At 35.1% G+C, this 13798-nt stretch overlaps 4 protein-coding genes across 4 annotated transcripts; 2 read left to right on the top strand and 2 right to left on the bottom strand.

The window, feature by feature from the left end:
• Positions 1 to 2249: 2249 nt before the first annotated feature.
• Positions 2250 to 3234, top strand: LOC129802119 (uncharacterized protein C16orf52 homolog A). Its single transcript, XM_055847703.1, has 2 exons — positions 2250 to 2456; positions 2527 to 3234. Exons 1-2 carry the CDS (start codon positions 2354 to 2356, stop codon positions 2925 to 2927), a joined length of 504 nt encoding a protein of 167 aa, XP_055703678.1. The 5' UTR covers positions 2250 to 2353; the 3' UTR covers positions 2928 to 3234.
• Positions 3195 to 4594, bottom strand: LOC129802102 (uncharacterized). Its single transcript, XM_055847678.1, has 2 exons — positions 4178 to 4594; positions 3195 to 4122 (listed from the first exon to the last, which is right to left on the bottom strand). The coding sequence occupies exons 1-2, from the start codon at positions 4339 to 4341 to the stop codon at positions 3237 to 3239; spliced, it is 1050 nt and encodes a 349-aa protein (XP_055703653.1). The 5' UTR covers positions 4342 to 4594; the 3' UTR covers positions 3195 to 3236.
• An 86-nt stretch (positions 4595 to 4680) lies between these two features.
• LOC129802090 (nucleolar protein 9) lies at positions 4681 to 10273 on the top strand. The gene is made up of 3 exons (XM_055847660.1): positions 4681 to 4940; positions 5008 to 5996; positions 9530 to 10273. The coding sequence occupies exons 1-3, from the start codon at positions 4754 to 4756 to the stop codon at positions 10088 to 10090; spliced, it is 1737 nt and encodes a 578-aa protein (XP_055703635.1). The 5' UTR covers positions 4681 to 4753; the 3' UTR covers positions 10091 to 10273.
• Positions 10274 to 11696: 1423 nt separating this feature from the next.
• Positions 11697 to 12579, bottom strand: LOC129802114 (uncharacterized). The gene is made up of 2 exons (XM_055847698.1): positions 12337 to 12579; positions 11697 to 12274 (listed from the first exon to the last, which is right to left on the bottom strand). The coding sequence occupies exons 1-2, from the start codon at positions 12476 to 12478 to the stop codon at positions 11718 to 11720; spliced, it is 699 nt and encodes a 232-aa protein (XP_055703673.1). The 5' UTR covers positions 12479 to 12579; the 3' UTR covers positions 11697 to 11717.
• Positions 12580 to 13798: the final 1219 nt, after the last annotated feature.

Here is a 13798-nt window from a genome sequence, read left to right as displayed (position 1 = left end):
AACTTTAGTCAAATTGAGCAAATTTGAGCAACATTCCCACGAAAGCAGCGGACAATTCTGATGAATTTCTGCAGAGGACCTTCCATTTCAATTCCCATCCCGGCTGGGCTGACCAATGATAGCCGCTTTATATTTACAAACAGAAGTCATTTTAAATCTACAAGTCGAGTTCCTCAAATTTGAACTCCTCAAATTTGAACGACGGTTGCATTCAAAATGTAAAATATGAGGTTATGTAAAAGGAATTTTGCATGGAGTCTGAATTTAGAACTATTTTTCTCTAGTGTTTCCTCAATATTGTCGTATTATATTAATTTCCTCAACAAATTTCACCTATTTAACAACAAATTCAAGCGATAAAATTCTCCAAAGTTATTTTTCTTGATTTAGGAAAAGTGAATTTTACATGAATTCCGTTACATTTTTGAAAATATTGTTCAAATTTGAGGAGTGAGAAATGTCATCTACACCCCCAAATGTTCAAATTTGAGGAACTCTACTGTAAATGAAAAAAATCATTTGAAAATAATTTTCTGTAGGGGAAACTGGGGCACTACCAAACACGGGGTAGCACCAAACACTACGATTTTTTAATCAGATATTCTACTTCAGAGGACAAGACTTATAGAAATTTATAGATAGGCATTATAGGAACGCTTGTCCATTGAAGAAATGGTCGAGATAGTCCAAGTCCAAGTAGTTTAGAAATGAAAATTAGTGTTTGGTGCTACCACCCCATGTTTGGTGATGACCCAGTTTCCCCTAGTGTTAAATGAAAGTTATTTATTCTTCTTTTAATGGGAAAACAGAACCAAGTAAATTCCTCTTCACATACATATACACGAAAATGTTATAATATTCAAAGAACTTTTTGTTATAATTACTTTAAAAAAGAAATTGCGTCCACTTTGGACTCTCAAAGGGATTAAAAACAGATTATGCGGATATAAAAAATATTTTCGCTCATTTTATGAGAAAATCTACAATTTCTATGTTAATAAAATAATATTGTTTCCTTACAAATTCTTATTTACGTGAGATTAAAATAACCGAGATCTTGGAAAGCGTACACAAGTGGCACAGTAATACGACTGGTGGTAATTGTCCAACAAGGATTCTCTTGTTAAGGGTGCGTTTGTACTCACAGCTTAGGAACAACTGATTGTCTGCAAGAACGTTATGTCAAAGAAATACATGAGTGATCCATGTATTAAAAGGTGTCTTGGAAAATTTCGAAATAGGGATTTATCCTTCGGAACATCAACTCTATTTTAAACGTCCTCTAACATTTATAGCCATATTGTGAGTATCCTAGTGGAAGAAAATTTGTGGATAGTAATTGAACAGATTATTGGGATATCAGACTACAATAATTCGATCGTATTCCGCTATTTAAAAAAAGCTTTGATACGTGTAAAATTTAAAAGCTCGATACTGCTGATACTACGATACTTTTGATACTGAAGCTCTGATTTAAATGCAGTAGACACACTTACAACTTAAGCTGGGAGACGATTTAGTGGAAAATGATGGAAATGAAGTTTAACCATTATGTCGAGTATAATTAAGCTAAGCAGTCTTAGCTTATGCTAAGCATATCTTTTCACTGGAAGGAATAAAGAGAACCGTATGAATTTAGGGAATGTAGACATTTCTTTATTGATATGCTGCGACGAAGAAACTTTTCTGGATTTCTGCTTTTCTGGGAAATTCTAGAACAATAAAAAAATGATAATTTATTAAAAGAAAAAAAACCGTTGGGAATTTCAAAAAAAAAAAGTTGTGCATATTAAGAGAGAGAATTGTCAAAAAAAAAAGTACCCAAACTCTGCATATAGAGAGACAGCACTGTATTTGATATTTTTAACGTTTGCGAGAGTAAAACGTCACAAATTATCCGAAGACTGGCAAAATTTGCCCCAGCAATTTTGAGAATCTCCACAAAATCGATTTTTAGGAAATGATTTGAAAATCACATTTATTTCGAGATAGAGGAAAATAGTCTTCTGCAATGTTGTAGAGCAGTAAATTTCCTATAAGAATGTGCTCATTATAAAACTTTAAAGTTTTCTCAGAGCTCCTAAAAGAATTAAATATGCGTTTTGATAAGTTTTGCCCCAGTCTTCCCTACTGTTTCCAATGAAGAGATAAAAAATATTGATTATGTACTAAAATTGTATGAAATCATTGTTATGAGTTATGTTCGTGGTCAGCCGGGTTAGATATTTTTGCTATTTTGCCGCCATTTCGGCTCATAAATCAGCTGTCACTTTCGTGTTTTGTAAATAAAAAAAGTGCAAAATAGTGAAAAATAGCTTTTTAGGACTTTAAAAGACGTAAAATCCAGTCAAAAATGGATCGATTAACCACAATAAGTGCTAGTTTATTCATGGCAGCCAATGTATTTGCCATCGTGAGCCTTGCAATGCCGGATTGGATCGTCACGGATGTTGGAGGTCAGTCAGAGCGTCCGGAAAGTTTGTCTTGGGGACTATCTCAAGGGTTTTTTTCTGGGATTCTTTGCAGGAGAGACTCGTTTGGGGCTTATGTGGACTTGCATGACTCTGTACAATCGTCCTCAGGTGTGCTTCACCCCAGAATTGCAACCTGAATGGCTTCTGGCGCTGATTTGTATCTTCGTGGGATGCATCTGCATCACGACAACCATTATTCTCCTGGCCTCTAGCAACTGGGACAGGAATGTCATTCCCTATGCCAGATGGGTGGGATTCACTGCCATGGTGCTATTCTGTCTGGCAGCTGTGATCTTCCCTCTGGGCTTCCATGTGGACGAAATTGGAGGTCAACCCTATCAACTGCCAAATTCCCATCAAGTGGGCATTTCCTACATCATGTTCGTCCTGGCCGTTTGGATCACCGTGATCTCGGAGTTGTTTGCCGGGAAAGTCTGCCTGCCGCATTTCTGAAGAAGGCTTTACTACCCGTGAATCTCATGCACATCTTCCCAAAGAAGTATTGACACATCGCGCATCCCAATCTAAAGTGCAGCAAGTCGGTTCTTTTTTTCTCTTTCTTCTTCCATTTCCAACTTGTTGCACTTTGATCTTGAATGCGCGAATAGGCAATAAGGAAATTATCAAATAAAAATAATTTAGGGATTGTTCCTAGTGTCCTAGCTCCTGTAGAGTATTTCGTTAGGATTAAGGGGATATTTTGTAAAAAGAATCGTTGTATTTTGGTGTTGATAAACTCTAATTAAATTATTGTACAGAATTTTATTTGGATTTTCTGTTGACTATGGAGAGACTTGTTGGGCATTTGAGCAAGGATAGACGCAGGAAACAGACTCCAAGCATCAGGCACCTGCCCATGTACTCTTTTTGAACCCCATCAGCTGCTTGGTATTTGGCCAAAACGTCCGGATCTGTAATTATTTTCCCTTTGGGAGCAATCTCTGATTTCTTATCTGCAGCTTCATTTGAAGTTCCACTGGCCAAGATTTGGCTGACGGTATTGAGACTTGAGGTGCGTTCCTTTCCCACCAAGGTCCCAAATAACCGGGCAGCTAAGTAGGTTTTCAGGAAGAAGACGCAGGGATTGAAATCCTGGCTCCTCAGCGACAAAATAAGTGTCATCATGGCAATAATTTGAGATTGCCGGACATTCACTGCGATCTGCGTGGCATTGACAGCCGGAGAGGCTTGCCTGGTGATTGGAGTTTCCAGGACAAAAGCATCAGTATCCGGAATTAGCTGATTGACATGCATTATCATCTGCGTCAGATCGCTGAGATGGGATTTCTTCGAATTGAGCGAAAAATACTGCCAGTGCGTGACAATAGAAGGATCCTCCTCATCCTGCAGCTCCATCCGACACCATGACACACTGTCAATACCCACCTGTACCGAGCACAAAGACCTTACCTTGTTCCTTTTCTCTTCCGTGAGCTTTGGCGTGAGAATTTGGGAAGTCTTCTGAACAGCTGCAGCCTCTCTACCACCACCTGCTTCGCTGGAATCTTGCACAATGCTCTGACAGAACTTCTCAAGTACCTTCACCCCAAAATCATCCAGCTCTAGGATCTCATTCAGGGAAGAAAACTGACCATGCTGCTGCTTCCAGCCCAAAATCCTCTGCAAACGGAACTTTGCAATGGAGTATCTGCAAGAAAATACTTTGTATTCTTGAAAACTTTCTTCAGGGCTTTAACCATCACCTGGACAGCGCTTCCGGGGTGCTGGAATTGATAACATTGAGGATTTTGCTGACTTCCTCTTCTGTGAATGTGTGCTTGAAGCCAAAATCACAGAAAAATCGACAAAATCTCTTGGTAATTCTACATGACAGTGGTCTTAACTGACCTGTAATGATACTCTGCATTACTAAATACCAGATTCAACAGCAAAATTCTTGATTTATTAATAATTTTATGGAAAATTTGCAAGAATTTATCCTGCAAACCGGGAGTTGTTTTGATGATTTTTAAATTGAGGTTAGGAAAACCCTATAAAAAATCTGACAAGAGCGCGGGAAAGACACTCTGCGTCTGCATTCCTGTGCAGTAAATCAAAATTCCAAGCAATTCTCCACAGAAATAATTAAAGGTGTTTTTATTTACCAAATTTTACTAAAAATATTAATCTTTTTATCGATTTCTTCAAGAAAATTATAAAAAAGAATATTATTGTGAATAAAAATCCACCCAAAATTCCACCCAAAAAATGGCCAGTTGTGCAACTGTCAAAGCACGTGAGAATTTGAAAATCAAAACAAAAATTTTTGTGTGATAAAAATGGATCAAACTGGGAATTCAAGGAGGAAAAAGAAGCCAAAAAGGAAGAATAATATAAATAAATCAGTGAGGAATTATTTTCGGTCAAAAGAACATCTTTCAAATGGTGATGTGAGTGAAGAAGATGCGAAATACTTCATGGGAATTCTCACGGTGCTGAGGGAAGCGTCCAATGATGAGAGCAAAGGTAAGAAAAAGCAATTTTCTAAGTTTTCCAAAGGAGGATTGAGGAAATTCTTCTCATTCTTCTGTAGAGCTACTAGCCACCAATGTAATTGAACAGACAAAAGGCCGGGAGATTGTTCTGTCATCGCATCAGATTGCATCGAAAGTGATTGAGAATCTCCTGGAATTTTGCTCTGATGAGACTCTTGGAGAGTATCAGGAAGCCTTTAAGGCTGACATTCGATCACTCTGTCTCAATGGGTTTTCCTCCCATGTCCTTGAAAAGCTCATTTCCATCTCTGCAATGAGATATCTTACTAAGAATTCGGTTGAGGATGAACCTCCCGAAAAGAAGATAAAAACGGAAGATGGAATCCCTCCAGGGAATCTGTCCCAGAGCAAATCCTTCGTAGAGACTTGTAGTAAATTCCTCCTTAACAATTTGGAGGAATTTGTCTGGGATTCATATGCTAATCATGTCATCCGGACATGCTTAACGACCCTCAGCGGAAGGATTTTGGAGGAAAAGGTGCCCATTCCCGGTGAATGGACAGAGATGTTCAAGGAATATGTTGCCCGTCTGAGAGATTGGCCCTTCTTTGCTGACTTCCCGTACCAGGAATTGACGTCAGGGCTCCTGCAGTTTCTGATTCAAGCCCTGGCTCGAGTTGACAAAAACACCCTGAAATCCATCGGGGGATTCTTCACGGAACCAAACACCTCAGAAACACCCGAAGAGGACCAAGAATCACCATCGAAACTGCACAAACTCTTCAGCACTGAGAGCTCAATAAGATTCCTGGAAGTGTTAATCAGCGTAGCGGGGAATAAACTCTTTACAAAGATCTTCCTGAGGCTCTTCCAGGGGAATTTCAAGGAGTTGAGTCTCCTGAAATCAGCCAATTTCTCTGTGCAAAAATTGCTGGACAATATGAAGAACAAGGACGAATTCAACATTTGCTTCACAGAACTCGAGCCACATTTCGCAGAGATTCTCCAGACTGGACACACGGGAATTATTCTGGCGCTCTGCCTGGCCTGCAAAAGGCTAGAGATCAATCAGAACCAATTCATCAAGGTAGGTTTACCCAAAAATTAAAATTTTGCCCCACAGCTGCTACTTTGCAATTAAAAATGCAAAGTGAAAAGTTGAATTTTGATTGCAAAAATCGAACACTGAGAGAAATCCGAAAAAGTTAAAATAACATTCCGAAAATGTTTATTTTACCCTGCAGTATTGATCCGAAAACGGTGTAAATATTACCCTTTTTAGGTGTATTAAGGGGTTAAAGTTACCCTTCTTTCATGTTGATTTTACCCTTAAAATGTGTAAAATTAACATTAAAAAATGTTGATATATTTTTACACCTAAAAAGTGTTAAAGCTACGAGGAAAAAAAAGTTAATCGCACCCTCTTTTTTTCTCAGTGAACTAAAGCAATTTTCTAAAATAATTTTCTTTAAAAAGTATTTTACTTGGAAACTTTGCACTTTGCAATTTTTATTTGAAAAGTGCAGAGTGGAAAGATGTGCAATTGCAAAAGATTTCGTTTCAATTCTATTTAAATTCGTTTTTATTATTTTCTTTTATTAACATTTCATACAAAGCTTTTCAGTAAGGATTGCAAAGTCTTTACATTGTGAACGAAAATGCAAAGTCAAAGACTTTGCATTGATGCATTGATTTTTAAAGACTAAAAATTAGAAAAAATATAAAAGTATTTTAAACAAAATGAAAATCCTCTCAAGTCAAATTTGAAACGAGTAATTGCAGGAAAAGTGCATTCTAAAAGTTAAGCATTTTGGCACTTTTCCTGTTTTGCAACAAATTGATTTTTTGAAAAATTGCGCTTTGCATTTTTTATTTCAAAAACACCAAATACTATTTCCAAATGGCCTTTTTCTTAATTTCTCTTTGACTTATTTTTTCTACTTTCTTTTTAATAAAAATTTAGGGAAAATATATTGGAAGCTTTTCTGTAAAAATTCCCAAAGTTTCTTTCATTGCAAACAAAAATGCAAAGTGAAGAGTTTTTATTTTTATTGCAAAAACTAAAAAATAAACAATTCAAGCATTGCTAATTTAATTTCTTCCAGTATTCTTAATTTTAAATACTTTTTATTCATACTTTTATGATTTGAAAAGTATAAATGCAAAGTGCAAAGTCCCTGCGAATTATTCAAACCTAATCCCTGCAAACGGTAAGAGATAGCGTCTTGGAACCTTCGGGGGACCCCCGCAAAAGTCGACCTAAGGATCGTTAACATGCCCCTCGTTTTCTTCCTACCTTCCCCCTCCCATCCAAAACCATATTTTTAGGATTGCTGGAAAACTCTTCTTGCGATTTTTTTTTCATTTTTGGATATGTGTTAGAGATTAGGGTAAATTAAGCTAATTCAAAACCTGCTCCAAATGGAAACTTTTCGCTACTCCAAATGGAAACGTCATTGTTTTCACGATAAATACAGTACTAAATTATTATATTTATATATTTTCTAAACCACAGTTTCATTATTTAGTTAATTTTGCTCCAAATAAAGCGAAAATCCATTTATATTCACAAATTTTAATTTGTTAATTTCTCAGAAAAATTAAAAGTGTACCTTTTCACCATCGATTTTTTTCATCGATCGACCGTGTTTTCCAATGAAAAACACAATGACGTGATTGTTATTTACTCGTTTTGTTTAACATTTATACCATATTTCTGGCTAATTTTAGTTAAATTCAGTGTTAACTTTTATTGTTAACGGTACGTGAAGTTTTCAAATGAAATAATTACTGATTTCGTGAACAAAAAGGGTTTTTATGAAGTGTCTGCAAATGCTTCAATAGGAAACCCCGGAAATATGATTTTTGGAGAGATTTTCTTATTGTTTTAGATGGGAAAGGAGAAAAGACCAGGAATAAGAACAAATCCTGCACTCAAGAGCAACTCAACAAGGTTTTGAAAGTCTTTCGTCACGTTTGCAGTTACACTGTTTGTCTCCAATTAGAAACTTTCCCTTGTCTCCATTTGGATTAATATGTCTCCAATAGAAGCATTTTACGCTCGCGTATTTTTCTTGCATTTAAGAAGTTTTCAAATTATATCTAAGGAAAAGGAATTTTCACTAAACATTCTAGAAGAGTCAAGGAGCAAATTTCTGTAATTCTCTTCAGAAAAAATATGAACTTAATGTGTTGAATCTTCTGTCAAAGTTAAAGTGTCTGGTAATGGTTTTGAATTAGGACATTTACCCTACCTAGGAGAATATTTGACCATATGCGAAAATACCGTTGAATCATTCCTAAAAACGGTTTTTCAAGGACAAACGTTAAAAAGGCTCTAGAGAACATATTTATCAAGCGAATGGGATCATATTTGGGTTCGTTGGAAAGGCCTTTGAATTTCATATAAAACTGATCCGGTTCCAATCGGTTCACAACCCATAACTAATTTTTATAGGAAATTCAATTAAATTATTAAATTATTCCTGAGGTATGTTTTGGGAAATATTTTGAGTGATTTATAAATCGGTTCAAATTGGTTGTGAATCGATAATGAACCGGTTATAAACCGATATATAATTTTTGTCTGAAAATCAATTTTATTACTCTTCTAAACCTTTTTATGGGATCTTTTAATTGATTTATGAATCGGTTTTTTAAATTATTTATTTATTTATTGTGCTTACAATGGAGTCCTTTTCAAGTAATTGTATGTTTTGCGTTTATGCGGCCATCGCCGTCTTAGAGTTAATGACCGACTTCCGGAGTAAAATCGGTTTAAATCGGTTTAGTTTAGAACGGGGAAGCGGTAAATGATGCAAAAGTATTCTTTTTAGGTATAGCATCTTAGTTAGGAGTTCGTGCATTTTGGGACGCTTTGCCACCTCTTTTTTGGAAGTTAAAATAGTTGTGAACAAGTTAAAAGTTCATTTATTATAGTCAAACGTACCCACGGGATTCTTCGACAATTCTAGGGATAGGATTTCTCAATTGATACCTTCCTTTTCTCCCAAGTAAATCTCATACCAATTCACAACAGAACATGGCTCCTTTCTCTTGCTACTTATTTTATTGATTTTATTCTTGTTTGCGAAACCTGCCCTACCAGTTTCTTTACAAAGCTTTTATAAAAAAATCATTCTTACTTAGAAAAAAAAAGATTTGTCATGTAATCTTTATAATTTTTTAAAATATATTTAAAAGGTAAAAATCTTATTTTCTTTATTATTTTGACATAATATAAAGAATTTACGAAAATTTTGTTCAAATAAAATTAAATTCAATGAAATATCCTTTTGGTATCTTTGGTATTATTTTACAAAATTTGCATTATTTCGTCAAAAAAAAATACTTCAAGTATTTTAATGATATTTTTCATGTTTTTGTCGACTAAAATTATAAATATAAAATTTTCATTGTTTTTTTGAAAATTGCAAAGTAATCCACTTTGCACTTTGGAGTTTGGCGAAAAAATTTTGCAAAGTCCAAAAAGAAAAATTTTCCTGTAAAATCCAATTAAAATTCAACTTTGCAAATCACAATCTCAAATTGCAAAGTGTTTTATTTTCACAGTAATATAATGAAAATCTGAATAGAAATCACTAAAATTTTTCTTTTCAGAGCCTCCGACGAGCCTTGGAGTGTCCGAAGGAGGGAAACTTTGCAGTTTGCGTGCTCAAATTGAAGCCTCATGAGCATGTTCTGAAGGATTCATCTAACTTTATTCACATTCACGGTTCAGTTATTTTGCAAGAAATGTTGAATTTCCGCAAACCCATCGACATTATCCAGAGTATCCTTAGCATCTCGCCGGATCAGTTGGTGACTTATCTCAATTCAGCTAAAGGATCTTTCATCGCCAACGCCTTCTTCTCGTCCCAATTCGTTGGGGAGAAGTCGCGTGTGTCCTTTGTGAATCATCTGATGAACTTCTTGGTGGATCTGGCCATCAATAAGTTCGGTTCCAGGGTTGTTGAATGCCTGTTTGAGGCATCTTCGGGAGAGTTGAGGGGTAAAATTGTGGCGGAATTGGCGGGAAAGATCAATAGACTACAGAGTACGCCATTTGGGTTTATCGTTTCGAAGAAACTCCATGTGAATGTTTACAAGGAAAATGCCAAGAAATGGAATTCCCTCCACAATAAAGTTAATAAAGACAAAGGAAGACCCAATGCCAGCTAATCAGAAGCCTCCTGGGTAAGTCCATTTGATTTGTTATTTGATTTTTTATGATTTTCAATTTACAAATGGAATTAAAAAATAGAAAAAAGGTTGTTTTTTTATTATAAAAGAGCCGGAGTTGAATTTTCTCCCCATTTATTGCATTAGGCTTTTCATTTTGACGAAATCAGATCGTCGTAACGCAAATAAAACATTTTAGTCTAAAGTGTATGCAAATGCTTCAATAGGAAACTCCGGAAATATGATTTTTTTGGAGAGATTTTCTTATTGTTTTAGATGTGAAAGGAGAAAAGACTAGGAATAAGAACAAATCCTGCACTCAAACGCAACTCAACAAAGTTTTGGAAGCCTTTCGTCGCGGTTTCACTTACACTGTTTGTCTCCAATTAGAAACTTTCCCTTGTCTCCATTTGGATTAATATGTTTCCCAAAGAAGCATTTTACACTCGCGTATTTTTCTTGTATTTAAGAAGTTTTCAAATTATATCTAAAGAATTTTCACTAAACAGTAACATTCTAGAAGAGTCAAGGAGCAAATTTATGTAATTCACTTCAGAAAAAATATGAACTTAATGTGTTGAATCTTTTCTTTCAAAGTTAAAGCGTCTGGAAATGGTTTTGAATTTAGGACATTCACCCTACATGATAATTTGAACCCGAATATATTGTTAGTGAGGAGGGTTAGAGTGAGATAAACTTCTTTTTTTAGGTTAGATAATTCATAACCTCAAAATTTTGAATAAACTCTTTCACTAATAAAAAGAAAATCAGGCTCAATGTGCTCAATGGATCTTGTTTGTTCTATAATTATCACAATTCTATAAGATTTCTTGATATTAGAATTTGATATCTCTCTTGAAACGAAAACGGAAGATATAAGGTTAAAAAAATGAAAATAACCAAAATTTTGTTAAAAAAATCGCTCAATTTCTTTCTGCAATAAAATTAAATGGTAGAAATGTTTATATTTGAAGAATTTTGACGTTGCGTTGTGTCGTACTTTGTCCATTAAAAAACTAACTTGGTAAGGTTATGGTGAATATAACCTTACTTTTCTAACTTGCTTTTTAGGTTAAAAAAGATTTTCCCAGAATTTTTAAAATCCATTAAGCTCCTGCAAGAGCTTTTAGGCCACTTTCTAAAAAAAAAACAAAAAAAAGGAAAACCATAAAGGACATAAAAAGCAGACGTACGATTTCTTTGGTCGATTTTCAATTTTTGAAGATATTCTTGAATAACTTTCCCATTTATGGACCGATTTGTGTAAATTTGGCCATTTCGGAAAGGTCTTTGAATTTTCTACATATTTTTTTTAACTTTGGAAGTTCATAGTGTCACCACAAAAGCACTGGAGTCAGTATTTTTGTTTTTTCTTCTTTCATTTTCAAAGGTTCCAATTCTAATGCCCTAGCACACTTAGGACTTACCTCAAAAAACGACTAAACTATGATCAAAATAATGATTTGACTAATTTCCCATCAATTTCCCACAAAAAAAAAACAACTTGCCGGGGGGTAGATTTCCCACTAAGCGACTAAGCCGTTTCTCGGCTTAAGTCGTAAGTCTAACTGGGGCATACATGGAGGATTAAAAATAAAACTTCCAATTACTTTCCAGGATAACTATTTTATTTCCTGCGTTTCTTGAAGTGCATGTGCATGTACTTAATGATATCGCTGTGAAATAATACTAATTTTTCATTTGTACAATTTGAATTTTCCAATTGAAATTTCATTGTGGAGCAAATAGCTTCAATGAGGAATTTCTTGTCGTCCTTTTCGGATTTTGTTGGTATTGTTACCATTGGTTCCTCGATTCTATGGTTTTCCGGTACAAATGACTGAGTATCAATTGGATCTTCCTCCATTGATAACCCATTCTGATCATCATAATCCTCTTTTCCATTCCCTGACTCATTGTCCGATATGCAGACAAATTCAGTGTCCGGATCAAGAATCATGACATCGTCATCGTCTTTTTTCTGTGGACTATTTGGACTTCTCGATCTCGAGCGAGATGATTTCTTTTCCATATGGACTAAGGGTTTCAGGAATTCACACTGGTCAAACCATTTCCAATTCAGATCCTCGTCATCCTTCCCTTCGTGTTCCCTGTCTTTGCGATCTCGATACTCATTCAAATATCTCCTCTTCACGTAATAAACCAAATCGGCGCACTGCTTATCTGTAAAGGCAATTAATTACTGTCCTGCTGGGAGCTTCTTAGAGTAAAGCAGGAGGACTTACGTGTGATTCCCAGTTTTTTTGCTGTGTCCTTTGCAGCTTGTTGTCTGACAGAAGGCAAGAATTTCGGATCTTTCGTGTTCCACAGAGCCTCATTTTTTCTCATCTCGGCTATTACCCTTGCAACATTCTTATCACCACGCATCTCTACTTCAGGATCTTCTAGGAACCCTCAAAATTCGACTTTTTCTCAAAACTTGGCGTCAAAAATTTAAGGATGGTCCAACGCCCTATAAATAAGACTTCGCCCCCGTATTACACAGTCGGTGTTTTGAATTCCAACGGTAGTTTTCGGTGGAAGTCCATGGATTTTCGAGAGACATTCCACAGAGATAATCTACAGAAAGTCGACAGCAATGTTTGTGTTTAACACTTCGTAGAACCCTAACTAAAAGTGTCACGGAAGGACCAAGTGGCAGCCGCTGCCACTTATCAGATTTTACATAATATTTTAATATTTTTACATATATTTTAACATTCGGAGCCTCAGTCAGTTCTTTTCTGGTGTCTGAATCAGAAATTTTATCTCCTTGGGCACTGTATCTAAAGATTTCTCACCATTCAATGTTTTCATCTTTATCAGAATCATGGAGTAAGGGAAAGTGGTCTGCCTTTGAATGCGGCAACCTTTGAATTTTTAATTTTTCTCTTATTTTTCAAAGCAAAAATTCTACTTTATGAACAATAGTTAATACTATTAACTATTTTCTATTAACTTCACTTAACAAAATGGAATTTTAGCTTTGGGAAATAAGAGAAAAACTGAAACATTCTGATTTTGACGCATTTAAAGGTATGTCACTTTTCCCTATATTTCATCTCAATAATTAGCAAAAACACTTTCAATATGTTCTTTTAAGGCTTTTAAACATTAATAATCAAGAAAATAACATCTGCAGAACGTCAAACCCTCATATAAAATGCATATGGCAGCAACTGCCACTTGGTCCTTCCGAGCGCAGTTTTTTGTTTTTGCAATATATTTACATTAATATTTAATTTTTATTAAAAATTTTATAACGGAAAAATAGCCAGATAAATTCTGCACGCATTCAATCATGTCTCCAGGAGAAATGATATATTCTTCACTATAAAAAATTAAATTGAAAACTAAATTGGCAGCGACTGCCACTAGGGTCCTTCCAAGTGTTAATTCCAAATTCTTTGATAAGTTTTTATCAAAATTTAAAATCAAATAATAAAAAATCTAATTTTTTATAAGTATCTTCTAGTGAAAATTATGTAATTCTATGTAAATGTGCATCTTTAAATTCTTGGCTCAATTATGAGTACAAGATCAAGTTCAAAAGTTTCCTAATTTCACGGTAACAAATATTAGTTTTTATACTGCCATTGGATTGCCAGTCAAATATTTTTAAAATCCAAGATTTTTATTCTGAAGATATTAAATTAAATTCAGTTTAATTCATCAGATTAATATTTCCCTTTTCCCTTGCGGCCATCG

Source organism: Phlebotomus papatasi, chromosome 2 (assembly GCF_024763615.1).
Source record: "Phlebotomus papatasi isolate M1 chromosome 2, Ppap_2.1, whole genome shotgun sequence".
Taxonomy (NCBI): domain Eukaryota; kingdom Metazoa; phylum Arthropoda; class Insecta; order Diptera; family Psychodidae; genus Phlebotomus; species Phlebotomus papatasi.
The sequence above is the reverse complement of the archived record's forward strand: the minus strand, read 5'-3'. Positions and strand labels throughout refer to the sequence as shown.

What these genes read in the sequence shown, in the direction of transcription:
- LOC129802114 (XM_055847698.1), bottom strand. Translation starts at nt 12,478, where the DNA reads ATGCGTGGTGATAAGAATGTTGCAAGGGTAATAGCCGAGATGAGAAAA. An exon ending in AAAAAAACTGGGAATCACAC is followed by an intron (nt 12,275 to 12,336) that starts GTAAGTCCTCCT and finishes TTGCCTTTACAG; the next exon opens with ATAAGCAGTGCGCCGATTTG.
- LOC129802090 (XM_055847660.1), top strand. Translation starts at nt 4,754, where the DNA reads ATGGATCAAACTGGGAATTCAAGGAGGAAAAAGAAGCCAAAAAGGAAG. An exon ending in GTCCAATGATGAGAGCAAAG is followed by an intron (nt 4,941 to 5,007) that starts GTAAGAAAAAGC and finishes ATTCTTCTGTAG; the next exon opens with AGCTACTAGCCACCAATGTA. An exon ending in ATCAGAACCAATTCATCAAG is followed by an intron (nt 5,997 to 9,529) that starts GTAGGTTTACCC and finishes TTTTCTTTTCAG; the next exon opens with AGCCTCCGACGAGCCTTGGA.
- LOC129802119 (XM_055847703.1), top strand. Translation starts at nt 2,354, where the DNA reads ATGGATCGATTAACCACAATAAGTGCTAGTTTATTCATGGCAGCCAAT. An exon ending in GATCGTCACGGATGTTGGAG is followed by an intron (nt 2,457 to 2,526) that starts GTCAGTCAGAGC and finishes GATTCTTTGCAG; the next exon opens with GAGAGACTCGTTTGGGGCTT.
- LOC129802102 (XM_055847678.1), bottom strand. Translation starts at nt 4,341, where the DNA reads ATGCAGAGTATCATTACAGGTCAGTTAAGACCACTGTCATGTAGAATT. An exon ending in ACCCCGGAAGCGCTGTCCAG is followed by an intron (nt 4,123 to 4,177) that starts GTGATGGTTAAA and finishes ATTTTCTTGCAG; the next exon opens with ATACTCCATTGCAAAGTTCC.